Genomic DNA, 17589 nt, shown 5'->3' on the forward strand with positions numbered 1-17589 from the left:
GGGGTAACTGAGACACAGAGAGACTGATAATTACTCTTTTCTCAATTCTAGTTATTCAACTTTCACTGGTGAGAATTTAGATCAGAGGTTTAAAAGGCATGTAGGTACACAGTGGATATATGTTGAAACTTTTTAATAAACTAGAAAAATTACTTATATCCTTCATTGACTTAAGTGAAATGCTGCATGATAGTATGTTGGCACAGAACCATAAACATAAATGTCAAATAATCCATGAGGCTAAGAGGTAGAGTTGCAAATAGGAATATGCTCCAGCAATGGCTTGTTGATCAGCAAATCAAACACTAGTTTCTGAATATTTCCCCTGGGATTGAAGAATGCATCTTTTTCACAATAGTTACACAGAGAACAGCATCAGACATATATGACAATAAATGACCATATTAATATACAGCAATAAAAGTAGCCGTTTGCTATAAGTTTTGTCCCTACTGAACAGTAGAAAAATATTACTTTCCAGGTAGAGGTACTTGCTTTTTCTTTCAAACTCTGAAAGCACTTCATTTAGAGCTAAACTCAGTACTTACATTATAGTACATTATAATTCTTTGTTCATGTAGTGGCCTTCCCTCTAGACTATGAGACCTGAGTACAGAGTCTGAACTTATTCCTCTCGGGATTTAAAAGCCATCCCTCTATCTAGTAGCATGAAAGTTTACTGGATGAATAAATTAATTAATTATTCGATAGGTGACTGTCAGTAAAATCTAAGGCACTATGAAGCATAATAGACAAGTTAAAAATGTCAAGTTGTAAGGGTTTTGTTATTTTAAGAATAGATTCTAATTTCCCTTGTATTTAAGGCCTTTTCTACACCAGCCCTAATCAGCCTTCTTAACTTTATCTTGTCTGTTAGATCCTAGATATGAATTATTTTACCTTGTACAAGCCCTGTGCTTTCTCACCTCTGTGTTTTAACTCAGTAATCTCCAAAAAGTTTTAGATTATGCAGCTCTCTCAGTATAAAATATTTGGTATACTTATTTAACATTATGCTAAAATATATTTATTACTAAGCAAACACAAAAATAGAAGAAAAAAGATACTTTAAACAAATGAAGTTTTAATCTTTTCTTCCTCCACATGATGCATTGCTCTGTGTGTATCCCACTTTGAAAATCGCTGATTTATATCAAAAGAACAAATCTCATAGCATTTTGTGAGAATTAAATGAATCAATACATATAAAGCACTTATAATGCTTCTGAGTATATAGGAAACCCTATAAATGCCAACTAATTTCATTATCATCATTTTCATCAATGTAGTTTCTTTTGAGTGGAATAATGTTTACATACCTACCTTCTAGCCTCATTCCTACATGCCAAACTCCTTGAAAGTCAAATGATAAATGTTATCTCTTCAAAGAACTATTTGAATCCATCTCTTAAGGGATTAGGACTTACCTTACCGAAGAAGGTACCAAATCTACAAAGTTTAGCAAGAAGCCATGCCCAGGAAGCCAAAATAAAACTAGAACCATTGGTAAAAATTAAAGATGGGTTTATGGAAAATAATGCAAATGCAAAGAGATATGATTATTAGCCCCATGGGAAAGAAAATACAAGAAAAGTAAATGTAAGTCATAGTGAAATTAACTGACTCTATAATAAACAATGTTTACACGGGCCTAATAATATAAATATTGATGACTAACAAAAAATTGTTTATTGGTTTTAAGAAGATCAAATCAATATGAAGATGTTCAGTTGATTTTTGAGATGGTAAAATATGTCATGTGTTTTCAGATTCCCATAGTTGTACTTTTACAGCAGTCTCAGCATAAAAGACGTTTCAAGAAGTTTTAACTCTTACCTGTAGCACAGCAGCAAATAAATACACTACTATGAAGATTATAGTTAAAGAAGTATGACCACTTTTCATCAAATGAATAGTGTAGAGGAAAATTAAATGTCCAGGAATCACTAAAAGCAGCAGAACTTGAGCAGACTTATTATTTACTCCTGTAATATAAAATGTAAAAGTAATTAAAACGAAATTATATTTTGGTTAATAATAGGTCATAGTTATTAAAATTTGAGGATTACTTTCTAGTTACTATACTTCATACTATCACATGAAATTTGATTGCCAAAAATAAATTTCAAGTAGTTAGAATTCATTTCATTCTCTGAAATTTCCACTATATATGTTAATTAAATGAAAGGTGGTTGATAAAAATTTGCTATGAAGAACATCAGTTACACTTTAATATCTATCATAAAAACAGAGGGAAAACCAAAGAGAAAATATAAAGTTCTTAAAGTACAAGAATGTTTTAGTTTTACTAATTTCTTTAGACTTCTATCACTGGTATTAAAAGGGTAGCCATTTCTGATCTTCATTCATAGGTCAATAATCGCCAGGCCCTGTGGCTCACACCTGTAATCCCAGAGCTTTTAGAAGGCCAAGGTGGGAGGATTGCTTGAGGCCAGGAGTTCAACACCAGCCTGGGCAACATAGTGAGACCTCATCTCTACAAAAAATTAAAAAATAAAAAATTAGCCAAGCAAGGTGGCTCGTGCCTGTAGTCCCAGCTACTCAAAAGGCTGAGGTGGGAGGATCACCTGAGCCAGGAGTTTGAGGTGCAGTGAGCTGTGATGGTACCGCTACTCTCTACCCTGGGCAATAGAGCAAAGCCCTGTCTCAACAACAACAAAATTTTTTTTAAAACAAAAGTCAATAATCACACTTATTTTCATCGGGGAAAAAAATGATAAGAATTGTGAGGTTTAAAATTATGGTCGTAGTTTTTTGGTAATCGTGTGCCTTTGTTTTTTCATAGTCACATAAATAATGCATCGTCCTTGAAACTGAGGTTATCCCTTCTCATCTGGTTTGTTTGAGATCAAATGCCTACATTTAGAAAGGCCAAAATAATAATACAGATAAGATAGTACATCTGCCTCCCAAAATCACCTGGCAATGATTCTTTTGTCTTTCACAAAATAAGGTTGCTCTTTCACAACTAATAAGCAAGATACCTCAGAAACAGGCATCAAAGAAACATTATACAAAGATCCTCAGCAACCGTAGAATTGATATACATGCCTTTTCATTCACTGGGATTAGCTCTCAGAAATAGGAAAGTTGAGCAACTCTCACAAAACACATATTCAATAAATGTTGCCTGCCTATAATCTTAGAGAGCAATAGGCCTTGATCTAAAATATGCAAAAATCCATAAGCACATACCTGGACCAAAGAAAGTTCTAAATGGGTAGTAACAACCTTTGGGTTCATCAGGCAATTCTCCTGGAATGCTATGTAAATGGAGGTAGGTAGAAATCCTGCTAGCCTGAATGGCCACCAAATTACCACCAATACCTGAAACACAAGGAAAAACAAAGTAGCAATCCTCATATTTTAAACAACTTGCATAAATTCAACCAAAAGCAACCCTCTTCATGTAACATTATGGGCCAATAAAACAAAATAAAGAGTTCTTCTGAAATGTCGATCTATTTAATGTTTAAGTAGACATTCCAAAGGCATAAAGTGGCTGTTAGATAAGATTAATTCATTGTGTTTTCAAACTTGACTGTATGGTATGAAAGCAGAATAGAGCAGGTAATTTTTAAAAATCATTATCAAAACCAAGATATAAAATTAGGTACCAAGATCCTTCACATTTATCACCTTAATGACAGGGAAGATAAGCTAGACTTACTCAAATAGATAAGGCTAGAAACTTTTCTTGTCAGTTTACTAAAGAAATTGGTACAGAGCCACTGGAAAAAATACTCATTACCCTCTCATATAATCTGAAGCAGAAGAGTTGATGCCAGGATGTGAAATGAATTCCAAAGAGTGGTAAGCCCCTCCAAGGTAAGACAGGATACTCAAATGGTTTCTCCTTTTGCAGAGTATGGGAGAAAGAAGTTAAGCCGTAAAAGTGACTAAGAAGAAAACTGAAAAATTCAAATTCTTAACTGCTGAGGGTAGGGCTGCCTAAGATTGAGGAAAGAGCAAGAGAATCTCAAACCCCACGGCCAGGCACGGTGGCTCAAGCCTGTAATCCCAGCACTTTGGGAGGCTGAGACGGGCAGATCACGAGGTCAGGAGATCGAGACCATCCTGGCTAACACGGTGAAACCCTGTCTCTACTAAAAAAATACAAAAAACTAGCTGGGCAAGGTGGCGGGCGCCTGTAGTCCCAGCTACTCGGGAGGCTGAGGTGGGAGAATGGTGTAAACCCGGGAGGCGGAGCTTGCAGTGAGCTGAGATCTGGCCACTGCACTCCAGCCTGGGCGACAGAGCGAGACTCCGTCTCAAAAAAAAAAAAAAAAAAAAAAAAACCCCATCCCATGCCTTTCACTAAGAAACATCCAGCAACTGACTATTGGGAGAAGAGGAAGAGCACAGATAGTTAAACCTTCTAGGCTGCAGGCATATAGCCCTCCAAGCTTCACACTAAGCACAGGGTAGCCAGAGCATGCCTGAAAGTTGAGGTTAGTGGTGCTCTGAAGGTAATGATAATAACCACAAAAAACAAACCCAGTTCAAGTGCTGACTAGATTGACTCAATCCTCCATCCTAATGATGTAGCAGAAGAAAAGAACTCCTATTTCTAGGCAAAAATAATATTTATCTCGATCTCCAATGGTCTTGTATATATAATGTTCAGCATTCAATTAAAAAATTAAAAGACAGGAAAAAACAATAAAGAATATAAACCACTGGAGGAATTAAGAAGTCATCAGAGCCAGACCCAGAGATGAATCAGGTGTTGAAACCATCCAACAAGAAATTTAAAATAATTATAATTAATATGTTAAAGGATCTAGTGGAAATGGTACACAAATATATTAAAAGACAGAGACATAAATTAAAAGTAAAAATATGGAAAAAGATATATTATGCAAACACTAAGAAAAAGAAAGTGAGAGTGACTATATCAATATCAGGGGGAAAAAAGGCATTCTAACAGGGAATATTACCAAGGATGGAGACGAACATTGAATTAAGTTTAAGAAGGTCAAGATGGCCAGTAGCAGTGGCTCCTGCCTGTAATCCCAGCACTTTGGGGGGCCGAGGTGGGCGGATCATGAGGTCAGGAGATCAAGACCATCCTGGCCAACATGGTGAAACCCCATGTCTACTAAAAAAACAGAAAAATTAGCTGGTTGTGGTGGCGCATGCCAGTAATCCCAGCTACCCTGGAGGCTGAGGCAGGTGATTCACTTGAACCCCGGAGTCGGAGGTTGCAGTGAGCTGAGATCGCACCACTGCACTCCAGCCTGGCGACAGAGTAAGGCTCTGTCTCAAAAAAAAAAAAAAAAAAAAAAAAAAAGTCAAGTCTTCAAAATACATCAAGCAAAAACTGATAAATCTGAGAGGAAAAATAGACAGGTCTGTTTTTACACACAGATTTTACCACTGTATCTCATTCATTGAGTACACATATAGTAAGTCCTCACTTAACATCATTGATAGATTCTTGGAAACAGACTATAAGCGAAATGATGTACAGCAACTCCTAGAATAGCATCATTCAATGTCATTATATTATAACATTGATGAGAAAAAAGTTGGTTTTGTTATGTATCGTTTCACCTAAAGTCACAGTTTTAAGAACCTATTAACGATGTTAAGTGAGGACTTACTATATTTTAAAAATCAACAATGATATAGAAGACTTTAATAATACTATCAGTCAGTTTAATCTAAATTACATTTATAGAACATACTACCCAAAACAGCAGCATACATTTCACACATGTACTCATGGAACATTAATGAAGACAGACCATATTGCAGGTGATAAGACAAGTCTCAATAAATTAGAAATGACTGGAACAAGCAATGTATGCTCTCTTTCCATAACAGAAAAGTAAGATATCTGAGGATTCCCCCAAATATCTGGAAAGTAAACAGTACATTTCTTAAAAACCCATAGTTCAAAGAAGAAAACACAAGGAAATTTGGAAAGTATTTTGAATTTGCTACAAATGAAAACATAAAATATTAAGATATGTGGGAGGCACATAAAGCAGTACTTAGCAATCCATAGCATTACTTATATTAGGAAAGAAGAAAGCTTTCATATCAATGATCTAAGGCTCACATCTTAAGAACCAAGAAAAAAAAATTAAACCACAAGAAAGCATAAGGAAGGAATAAAATAAGAACAGAAATCAATGAAATAGAAAATAAAAACAGCAGAGAAAAATAAATGAAACAAAAAGCTGGTTCTTTGAATAGATAAAAAAGAGAAGACACAAATTCCAATATCATGAATGAAAGAGACATCATCACTATAGACAGTGCACGCATTAAAAGGATAATATAGGAATATCATAAACTTTAAAAATACTAAACAATTAGCAAATCAAATCCAGCAAAACATAAAATGTATATCATAATCAAATTTGATTTATCCTAGGAATGCAAGACTGATTTAGTAGTTGGAAAGAAACTAAAGCAACTCAGCACATTAACAAATGAACGCAGGAAAAAATAATATAATTGTATGAATAAATGCAGAATAATTTATACAATTTTATATTTATCATTAACAACTCTTAGCAAACGAGGAATCAAGTAGGACTTCTTTAACTTGATAACCACACACGCACACACACACACGAAATCTGAGATATGACAAAGGAGGAACTGCAAATCAATAAATAGTGCTATAGACTTGTAATAAGTAGTGCTAAGATAATTATAGAATATGCCAAAAACCTATGCAATTTGATCCCCACTCTCATATCATGCACAAAAATAAATTCCACATTAATTAAACACATCATGCAAAAGAAAAACATATTAAGTTTTACAAGATGATACAGAATGGATCAAAAACGATTTTTTAACAAAACAGATAAATCACACACCATAAAGGAAAAAGTTGACAAATCTGACTACAGTGTAATTAAAACCTTCTGTTCATCAAAAGACACCATAGAGAAAGTGGAAAGACAAGCCACAGAGTGGAAGAATTTTTTTCAACACATATAATTGTCAAAGGACTACTATCCAGAATATATAAAGAACTCCTACATGTAGAGAGAATCAGTAATTGCAGAAATGCGAATAAAAGCTTAATAAATATCATTTCATACTGATCAGATTGGTAAAAACTTTTAGCCTAAAAACATCAACTATTTATAATGACGTGGAGCAATGAGAACTCTTACACAAAGCTAGCAAGAATGTCAACTGTTACAATCCCTTTTGAAAACATTTTGGCATTGTGTAATACAGTTGTTGAGGTCAAGTGCAGTGGCTCACACTTGTAATCTCAGCCCTTTGGGAAGCTGAGGCAGGAGGATCACTTGAGCCTTGGAGTTTGAAACCAGCCTGGGCAATATAGTGAAACTTTGTCTCTACTAAAAATAAAAAAAATTAGCTGGGTGTGGTGGTGCACACCTGTAGTTGCAGCTACTCAGAAGGCTGAGGCAGGAGGATGGCTTGAGCCCAAGAGATTAAGGCTGCAGTGAGCCATGGTCATGCCACTGCACTCCAGTCTGGGTGACAGAATAAGGCCCTGTCTTAAGTAAGTAAGCAAGTAAGTAAGTACGTAAGTAAGTAAGTAAGTAAGTAAGTAAGTAAGTAAGTAAGTAAGTAAATAAATAAATAAATAAATAAAGTTGTTGATAGCCATATCCTACAATCTAGCAATTCCATTCTTAGACAAATACTCAAAGAAATGCCTACATAGGTATAACAGTTAGAAGAATGAGCTCTGAAAGAAGTATGAAATCAAGAGAACTTGACATCTTAAATTTATGAAGGACTCCATTTAAATCACACCAAAAACACTGGCGAAGGAGATTTCTGAACAAGAAGAATTAGAGAACAATTGCAACAGGATGTCTGAACCAGGTGCTAAAAGTCGAAAGCTTTCATGATATCAGAGAGAATCAGAAGGCAGCAATCCTCTGGCCAGGTCTATTACCCACTGTTGATCCAAGTTACCTGGAAGCAAAATAGATTTCCCTCCAAAAAAAAACGTGTGATGAAACTACCTTGTTTTTGTTTTGTTTTTATAATAGGATTATCTGACTTGTGCTAGATTATTAATTCTTTGCTTAATAATTTAGGATGTAATATTTAGGATCCAGTTTCTTACTAAGAAAAAACTCAGCTCTAGCAGCCTCCAAATCTAAGCAGTTTAATCTTGGGTATCCATAAGCATTATACTCAGACACAAAGATTGAGTAATTTTGTTCAAAGATATTTAGGTCAATATTACCTATATATCACCTATATATTGCCTGATACCTAGTGAAGTTTTGGCATTCACTGAATTCTAAAAGTGTTAATTTGTTATTGTGGAATAAGAATTTAATATTTTTTAATTGCAGAAAAAATGTAAGTACAGAAACAGGAAAAGCATGAGCTTCCCCCCTTCTAAGATGAGAGGCTGATCACTTTTTGTGCCAATGACCAAAAATGAAGCAATTTAAACATTATAGTTTTAAGGCTGAAATTATAATGTCTTGATCTTAAACTAAATGTAGCTTCATGATTTCCTCATCACATCTCATTTAGTAAATAAAAAATTCATTAAAGCAAAGTTTAAGATAATTTAAAATACAGTTCATCATAAACATTTTAAAATATGTATCCCAGGGAGTTCTGAAAAAATTTATAAAGGAAAATAAATTTCTTTAAAAATGTGTTTAAAAGTCACATGGACCAGACAGAATAATAAGGCACATAAATGCAGAGCTGTGTTCTCTGTAACATTCTGACTGTGGCTCAAACTATGTGGGTTTGAAAATCGCCTCAGTCACTTGCTATGACATCACTGATATTTAACTTCTTGGAGCTTCCATTTACTAATCTGAAAATAAGGATAATTTAATATCTAATAAGGTTGCTGAGAGAATTAAATAAAATAATGCATACATGAAAGATGCTTAGCACAGTTTCTGGACATGGCAAAGGCTTAAAAATGTTAAATATTATTATCAATAATAATAAATTTATGTAAATAATGTGATTCTGACTTGGCGTTTTCTTAACTGTAGGTCCTGACATTTTCTGGAAAATTCATCGGTCAGAGGATGTCCAGAAACTGTATTGCTTTTCAATTCACAGACTACTTTGTTTTAAAAAATATATATGAAAGAGAATAAATCATTTAGTGCCCATTCTATTTATTTACTTATTTATTTTTAGAGACAGAGCCTTGTTCTGTCTCACAGGCTGGAGTGCAGTTGCGCCATTATGGCTCACTGCAACGTCGTACTCCTGAGCTCAAGCAATCCTCCTGCCTTGGCCCCTACATAGCTGGGACTACAGGTATGCATCACCACGCCCAGCTAATTAAAAAAAATTTTTTTTTTTTTTTAGAGATGGGGTCTCACTATGTTGCCCAGGCTAGTCTTGAACTCTGGGCTCAAGCGATCCTCCTGCCTAGGCCTCCCAAAGCACTGGGATTCAGGCATGAGCCACCAAGCTTGGCTAGCACCCATATTTTAAATAATCAATTAAACAGCCTTCTGTTTACTCAATGAATTTTCCACTAGAAGTTAGAGGTGACTATCTTTTTAAAGTCTGGATTTTTCTAAATCTGAACTCACTTTCTAAAGAAAAGAATAGAGGCTGGTCCAATGGTTGTGGGTTATCAGAACTTATTCACAGTAGTGTTGCTACAGTTGGTATATGACTATCAACTGCTAAACTCACTGACGTTAAAAAATAAACAAACAAACATTGGTACTGTACTCATCTGATATATAGCATATAACTATATATTGGTACTCATCTGATAATAGCATATAAACAAGGCCAATAGTTTATATCTCTAAGTGAGGGTAAATGAAAATGTCTCAGAAATTGAAAGCGGCAAGAATATTTAACTATATAATGCAAGCATTTTCACAAAAAGTTACTGGGTAAACCAATAAGGGGTAAATTAGCAAAAACAGCTTTGTAATCTTTCTCTCTATAGTCACTCAAAAGGAAAAGAATCTAATATCAAAAACTATACTTAATGTAAAGCAGAAGATTACATTCAGATACGTTTTTCAATGATGGATATTTTCCATAGGAATGCATAAATTGCATTCCTCTTCAGTTACTCTGGGGATTCTCTTGGGGGTAATGTTCTATGTGGTATTTTACTGGCTATGGAATGCTTCAATGCAAACACAGACAGCATCTGCTATTAAGCCAAAGTATATGTGTTCTACAACTGCAACTTCCCTTGAATTGAGTTTGAAACAAAAAGCTACTAATGATTAATTGTAGCTCTCTTCTAAAACCCACAAATTTGTTGGTAAAACTTTATAAAACTACTTTTATAATTTATTTGTTGTCATGTAACAGACAAAGATAATGATAATAAATATAAATAAAGTCTTATAAACAGCTTATCACCTTATCACCACTGTAGTCCAGGAAACACAGACATAACTGATGTTATAATTGTACCAAACTAAAAAGAAAATGAGAGACTTCAGAAAGACACTGATATCATTTTTCCAGATAAGGTGAATAAAATTTTTAAGTAAACAACATAATTATTGAAGGGGCTAATTAAAGTTTTAGCCTCTCATGGTTTCATCATGATCACTGGTTATATTTTTAAACTATAACAAAATTATTACCTTAGAATAGTTTTCTTTAACGTCAAAAAATACTTCCTTGCTATGATGACATACAGTATGTTTCTACTAAAAGGTAGTCTGTCAACATTTCTTTTAAATTATTTAAAGTCTTCAGGGACTAATTGTGTTATTAAAGCCAGTGGAGAGCATCTAAAGATAGTCTCACATAAATTAAAAGCATTAGTAAAAACAACTTGTCAATACACTAATTAATATGCGAGATTCCTCAGTATCCACAAGACCAAATTTTAAGTGTCTGATGCTTGAATAAGCTCAGCTGATGAGCTAAAGTTTGAAAGTAGGAAGAAATTATCAGTAGGTTCATCTAGGGACTGTTTTAAAATCCAAATTTATGTTTTGTTAAATTTAGAAATATATGTTTCCAGTAAATGTTTAGCACGAACGTCATGGAATATATTTCAAATTCTGTCAAGAATTCCTTTGCACATTCCGAAGGGAACCCAAAGCAAAAGTTCATTTTCTTAAGAAATAAATCTTTATAATCAACAGTATAATAAGTCTGGCCCCTTCCTACATCCCTACCTATTTTTGCCATCTCTATGTACCTCTGCATTTTCACCTGTTCTCCTCTCAAAACTTACCAGAACTCACATGCAGAAATTACTCTTTTAGTTTCAAGAAATGCAAAAAGATGGAGCAGAAATAGCTTCCATTTTTTTAATATTTTTAAGAAGAAATACATTGGAACACCCTTTTAGTGAAGACCTTTTTATTTAAACAAGGGTAGGCGTATTCACCTCCCTAGTCCCTAATGCATTATCTTTACCATCTCCCTCCCAAAACACTTGTAGACAAGGTGGTAAATGGCTGACAAACTCTCTAAATTTTCTACTTCCTTTACCATAGATCATGCATTCTTTTTTAAATAAATTATGTATGTATGTATGTATTTAGAGAGGGTCCTGCTCTGTTGCCCAGGCTGGAATGCAGTGGTGCAATCACAGCTCACTGCAGCCTTGATCTCCTGAATTCAAGTGATCCTCCTGCCTCAGCCTCCCGAGTAGCGGGGACTATGGGTGTGTGCCACCATGTCTGGCTGATTTTTCTTTTCTTTTTCTATTTTTTAATTTTTTTTAGTAGAAATGAGGTCTCACTATATTGCCTTGGCTGGTCTCAAACTCCTGAGCTCACACAATCCCACCTCCTTGGCCTCCCAAAGTGCTGGGGTTATAGAAGTGAGCCAACATGCTCAGCTTAGATTATACATTCTTAACAGAGGTGAAAACTGGTTCTTGAGGGGAGAAAAAAAATCACTCATTTTATTTATAAAGCCCATTTACACAAACAGTACATAAATGGATAAAAAGTAGATGTGCAATATGAAAATTTCATGGGTAGGTACATTTAGAAAAAAAATATGATTCAAACAGCTCCTTCAGAAGGTGATGATGAAAATAAAAGACGGAAAAACACTGCCTTAGATCAGCAATTCCCAACCAGTGTGCCTCAGATGGGGTACAGCTGTGTCAAGATACTATCCTCTAAGCTCTTGGCATATCAGGTACCTCTGGTTACAAATGGCTGCCTTCTTCACCCTAGGGTGCCATCCAAATATAATTTTTATGTGTGCTATGACATGAGAAAGATTAGAAAACACTTTCCTAGAGAAATGAATCTCTCTACTTTCTTGGGACAACTGAGGCTGTCAGTTGTAAGGTCCTTGTTCATCTCAGTCTCTATCTCCTCGCCCATATCTGTGTGTTTCCACCTGTCTTTCTTCAGGACTCCTTTTCTTACCACATTGAAATAAGGGGTTATCCTTTCTTTCCAAGGCTACTGTGTGGTCCATCACTTCATGGGCCTTGCTCCCTCATTATTCACCATCTCTCATGCATCCTTGATCTTTCCTTCTCTATTACTCCTTTGCCTCCTTGTCAACAAATGTACCCATATGTCTCTTCTCTTGAAAAAAGTTCCTCATCTGGACTTCCAAGTGTTATTCCAATTCTTTTCTTTTCACTGTCAATCATTTAATATGAAGTCTAAAAGTGCTACTTCTAACATGTTTATTGTTTTATACTATTTAATAAATACAAAAATAACATTTATAAACATATGTAAGTTATAAAGACTTACACTACAAAAAAAACACCCATGTACCCACCACCCAGTTTAAGAAAAGGAATGCATTATCTTTAGATTTGAAGTGCCCTCTGCACTCTTCCCTAATCTCATATCCTTCCTTCCCTATCAGAGTGACTATATTTGTGTTTTTTATTCTCTTGCTTTTCTCTGTGTTATTACCACACACATGTATATTCCTAAATACTATATAATTTGGTTTTACATACCCTTGAACTTTATATAAATGGAACAATTTATCATATAAGTTTCTGAGATTCATCCTTGCTCTTCTGGGTCATGTAATTTATACATTTTTATTGTTAATAACATTCTATTGTAAGACTGTACTTTCATTTATCTAGTCTGTTACTCAACAAAACTGAACTCTCAAATGACTTCCTGATCACTGAATAAACAGTCCCTCTTGATTCCTTCTTGGCTACAATAACATAGCTTTCATCCTCCTTCTAACCAAGGCATCTCTAATTCAGAAGTTATTTCAAGAGCAGATAAAAATAGAGAGGATAAGGGAGAGGAAGTATGCGATTGGGGATGTCTTGTTTGGGATACTGGGTAGCTAACACCACTAAATGACACAGAAAAACACCAAAGGGCAGGTTTGAGGGGAAGAGGGTAAGTTCAGTCAGAAGTTTCATATGTTTCATGTAGAAATATCCAATTTAAAGTATGGATCTAGAAACGAACAGATGTGTCAAGACTAGGGATAAAGCCATGAAATGAAGCCACATGACAAGGACAAGTTGTTCTCAAACTTTTGCATGTATCAAAATCAATTGATGAGTTCTACCTCAGAGCTTCTGATTCAGGCTTAAGAATTTGCATTTCTAATGAGATCCCAGGTGATATTGCTGGTCGGTGGACCACACTTCAAAAACCTCTGGATGAGACAATATTGCCCATAAAGAAGGTTAAACACTAAGAATAGGAGCTCAAGAGCAGGGACTTGAAGAATACAAAGAGGCAGGTAGAAAGAAGGAACCAGTGAAGGAAAATGAAAAAGAATTTTCAGAGAAGGGATGAGAATGGTAGAATTGCAAAAAGGGTATAGTAAATAGTATTAAACAACTGAATAGAATGAAGACTGAAAATAAGTCATTGGATAAAGTAATTAGGAGGTCACTGGAGAGCTTAGTAAAAGCAGTTTTGTACAGTGAGAAGGAAGAAAAAATACTATAATGAGTTGAAAAAATACGGACTATACTTGGGAAAGTTTGACTGTAGAGAGTAGGAGAGAGAACAGAAGCTTGAGAAGGCAGAGCACTATGGGAAAGGTGACTTGGGATAAAAGACTTGTGCACATTTGTAAGCCAAAGGGAAAAGATGTAAGAGAGGAAGACACGGGAGATACCAGAAAAGTTAAAATAATTGATGGAGTAAGGCTCCTGTTGGAGTTGTAATGGAATAGTATCCAGGGCACAGGTGAACTAGTTGGTCCTGGGCAAAAGAATCAGCTCTTCTGAGATAGGGGTGAAAGAAGTTAAAAATAGACATTGTTAGAGATAAGAATAGAGGTGAAGGGAAAGGAGAGAGAAGCATGCTGGGAGAGACATGCCTAAAGCCTCTATTTTTTTCTGTAAGCCTGCCCTACAACAAACATTAAAGGAATTTCTTCAGACAGAAGGAAAATAACACCAGATAAAAACCTGCATCTACACAAAGGAAAGAGCGCTGGAAATATAACTTTATATGAGAAAATATAAAAGATATATTTTTTCACTTTTAGTCTCTTTAAAAATAACTGAAGCAAAAAATAATAACAATATATTATAGGATTTACTACAAAGTAAAATGTATTTCAAAAAAGAGCACATAGGCCGGGTGCAGTGGCTCAAGCCTGTAATCCCAGCACTTTGGGAAGCCAAGATGGGCGGATCACGAGGTCAGGAGATCGAGACCATCCTGGCCAAAACGGGGTATCTACTAAAAAAATACAAAACCTAGCCGGGCGAGGTGGCGGGCGCCTGTAGTCCCAGCTACTCGGGAGGCTGAGGCAGGAGAATGGCATGAATCCAGGAGACGGAGCTTGCAGTGAGCTGAGATCCGGCCACTGCACTCCAGCCTGGGTGACAGAGCAAGACTCTGTCTCAAAAAAAAAAAAAAAAAAAGAGCACATAAGAAAGAGGAGTGGTAATTCAAGTATAGTGACATAAGCTTCTTATCCTATATGTAAAGTGGTTCATTATTGTTTGAAAGTAGACTGTGATAAAAAAAGATATAAGCCCTAGATCAATGGTTCTCAAAGTGTGGTCTAGGGGGTCTGAAGAAGGCTAAATGTAGAAATCCCAACACCTAGCTAACAGAAGTACCAGAAAGAGAGACTCACGTATATGTTAGCATGATAAAGGCTTTAAGAAATCCTGTAGTAAACAAGTTTGTTTAACTTAATGTTTACCAAATTTGATTGACCACAGAACTCACTTTTCAAGTTATACTTATTAACATCTCACAGAACTGGTGTTACCAAGAAATATATTTCGGAAAATGCCACTAGTTCTGAAAGACATTAATAAATATTAAAAGATAGTCTAGTCACAATATGAACACAGATATGCCTTACTTTAAATAATGTATGCATTCTTGTAGCTAATAAAACATAAATTAGTAGCTGCACATTTTGAGGAAAAAAATCATAGACTTTAGAATAGACCCAATCTGGGCTTCAATCATGACTGACTACTTACAAGGTAAGAGACCTTAGACAACTTACTGATTTTATTGTGAGGATTATATGACATACCATGTATAAAAGAAACCTGTGAGTTACCCGGTACTTAGTGGTAGGTACTCACTAAATAGCAGACAATGATGATGATAGTGATGAAGATAAACAAGGGTCCTCTAAATAGTACGTTCCCCAACACATTTTAAATGAAATTCAATTCTCAAACGTTCTATCTTCTTTCAGGAACATAGAATAAACCATTTCTATTAATGCTTTTTAAAGAGTGGAATTTATAAGTTCATGGTGTACCACCATGCCCAGCTAATTTTTACATTTTTTGTGCAGACAGGCTTTGTTCGTGTTGCCCAGGCTGGTTTCAAACTCATGAGCTCAAGCAATTCACCTGCCTTGGCCTCCCAAAGCGCTGATGGCCAACTAACAGGTTTACTTACTGAGAGGCTAAAAATACATTACTATGAATATCACGCAATGCTACGGCACAGACGTCCAAGGAGAGCATTTCAGTGAAGCTCTAGAATTGTTTCTTATGTAAGGTAAAACAACTGAAATATGCATTAAAGTCTTATAATAAAAGGGTTATTGTAATTTAAGTTAAATTTCTTACTGAAATGTTGTTTAATATAGCTCTAACAGTCATTATAAGTAATGTTTATGCTAATGAACTCATCCATTAATATTCACAGAAGAGGATCTGAAGAGGTGGGAGGAAAGCAGTAGTTATTCCAGGCAGTGAAAATTAGATGAATCTTTGTGGGGACAATAAAAAAACCTAGCTAGAATAATAATAAAAAAAAGTTGTACATGTCTTTGGGAAACAATGAGTCCAACCATGTACAGAGGGCCTTGAAAGCTAGGCAGAAAAATTCAAATCTGATTTGATAGGCAGGGATAAAAAAGCCACTGTTTATTACATGGGTCTTAGGACCCATGTAATAAAAACAATGTTTAAGAATGACTAGGCTATTAGTGACACTTAATTTGCATCAAATAGAGAGTGAGTCAGGAAGCCTACTTTATTACTTGAATGATGGCTATATTGAGACATTAGGCTACAAAGGTAAGACATGCTTGTTATATAAATAAATGAGTGAGCAAGTGAACTGTGTTAAAGGGCAAGTAGACAACGGCTTGGTCATTTTTCAGTCAAAGAGGATGAAGGACCAGGTTGAAATAGATGGTCCCACAATTTTATGTGTAGGCAATGGGGAGAATGGAGGCACGAAGAGAGCTATTCTAAAGGGATATAAAAATTAAAATATTCATTAGAAATTTTAGATTTGAAATTAGATTTTGAAGAACTTGCCTTTATATGTCATATATATATTTTACATATATACATATATACATTTTTTTTGAGACAAGGTCTTGCTCTGTTGCCCAGGCTGGAGTGCAGCAGCGTGATCTTGGCTCACTGCAACCTCTGCCTGCCTCCCAGGCTCAGGAGATCCTCTTGCTTCAGCCTCCCACGTACCTGGGACTACAGGCATGTCCCACCATGCCTGGCTATTTTTATATTTTTTGTGCAGACAGGGTTTGGTCATGTTGCCCAGGCTGGTCTCAAACTCATGAGCTCAAGTGATCCATTTGCCTTGGCCTCGCAAAGTGCTGGGATTACAGGGATGAGCCACCATGCCCGACTGACATATTTTCTTTTCACATAGATATGCAAAGTAAATTACACTAAATATGTAGTATATCCTGGGACACGTTTTTCCCCAAGTGGAATTACTGTTTAAATTGCATTGGTCTAGGCTATACTTAAAATCTACTTTAGAGTTCAACAGTGAGAACACGTGGACACAGGGAGGAGAATATCACACAACGGGGCCTGTCAGGTCGGGGGCAAAGGGAGGAAGAGCATTAGGACAAATAACTCATGCACACGGGGCTTAAAAACTAGATGACGGGTTGATAGGCGCAGCAAACCACCATGGCACACGTATACCTATGTATCAAACCTGCATGTTCTGCACATGTATCCAAAACTTAAAAAAAAAAAAAAAAAAAAAATCCACTTTAATGACAGCCACCCCAGAAGCTGGTAGACTGGATTAAAATGATCTTATTAAATGTAATTCATACATAAATGTCTGTGAATTTAAGTATTATAATTCCCATTTCATAGATAACAAAAAAAAAAAAAATGACAGATTTTTAAAGGGATCAGCTGAGGACCAGCAGATTTTTCTCTTTAATTTTTTTTTTTTTTAAGAC

General features: G+C 35.5%; 1 protein-coding gene across 1 annotated transcript in view; it reads right to left on the minus strand.

Annotated features, from left to right (window-relative positions):
- The window catches only part of SLC41A2 (solute carrier family 41 (magnesium transporter), member 2), a 156479-nt gene that overhangs the window by 36835 nt on the left and 102055 nt on the right, over window positions 1-17589 (minus strand). Inside the window, exons 10-11 of the mRNA XM_011935311.1 lie at window positions 3217-3348; window positions 1837-1985 (exon numbers count right to left, since the gene is read on the minus strand). Coding sequence (XP_011790701.1) covers window positions 1837-1985; window positions 3217-3348 — 281 coding nt within the window. The remainder of the gene's footprint in view (window positions 1-1836; window positions 1986-3216; window positions 3349-17589) is intronic.

This window comes from Colobus angolensis, unplaced genomic scaffold (assembly GCF_000951035.1).
Source record: "Colobus angolensis palliatus isolate OR3802 unplaced genomic scaffold, Cang.pa_1.0 Scaffold10, whole genome shotgun sequence".
Classification (NCBI taxonomy): domain Eukaryota; kingdom Metazoa; phylum Chordata; class Mammalia; order Primates; family Cercopithecidae; genus Colobus; species Colobus angolensis.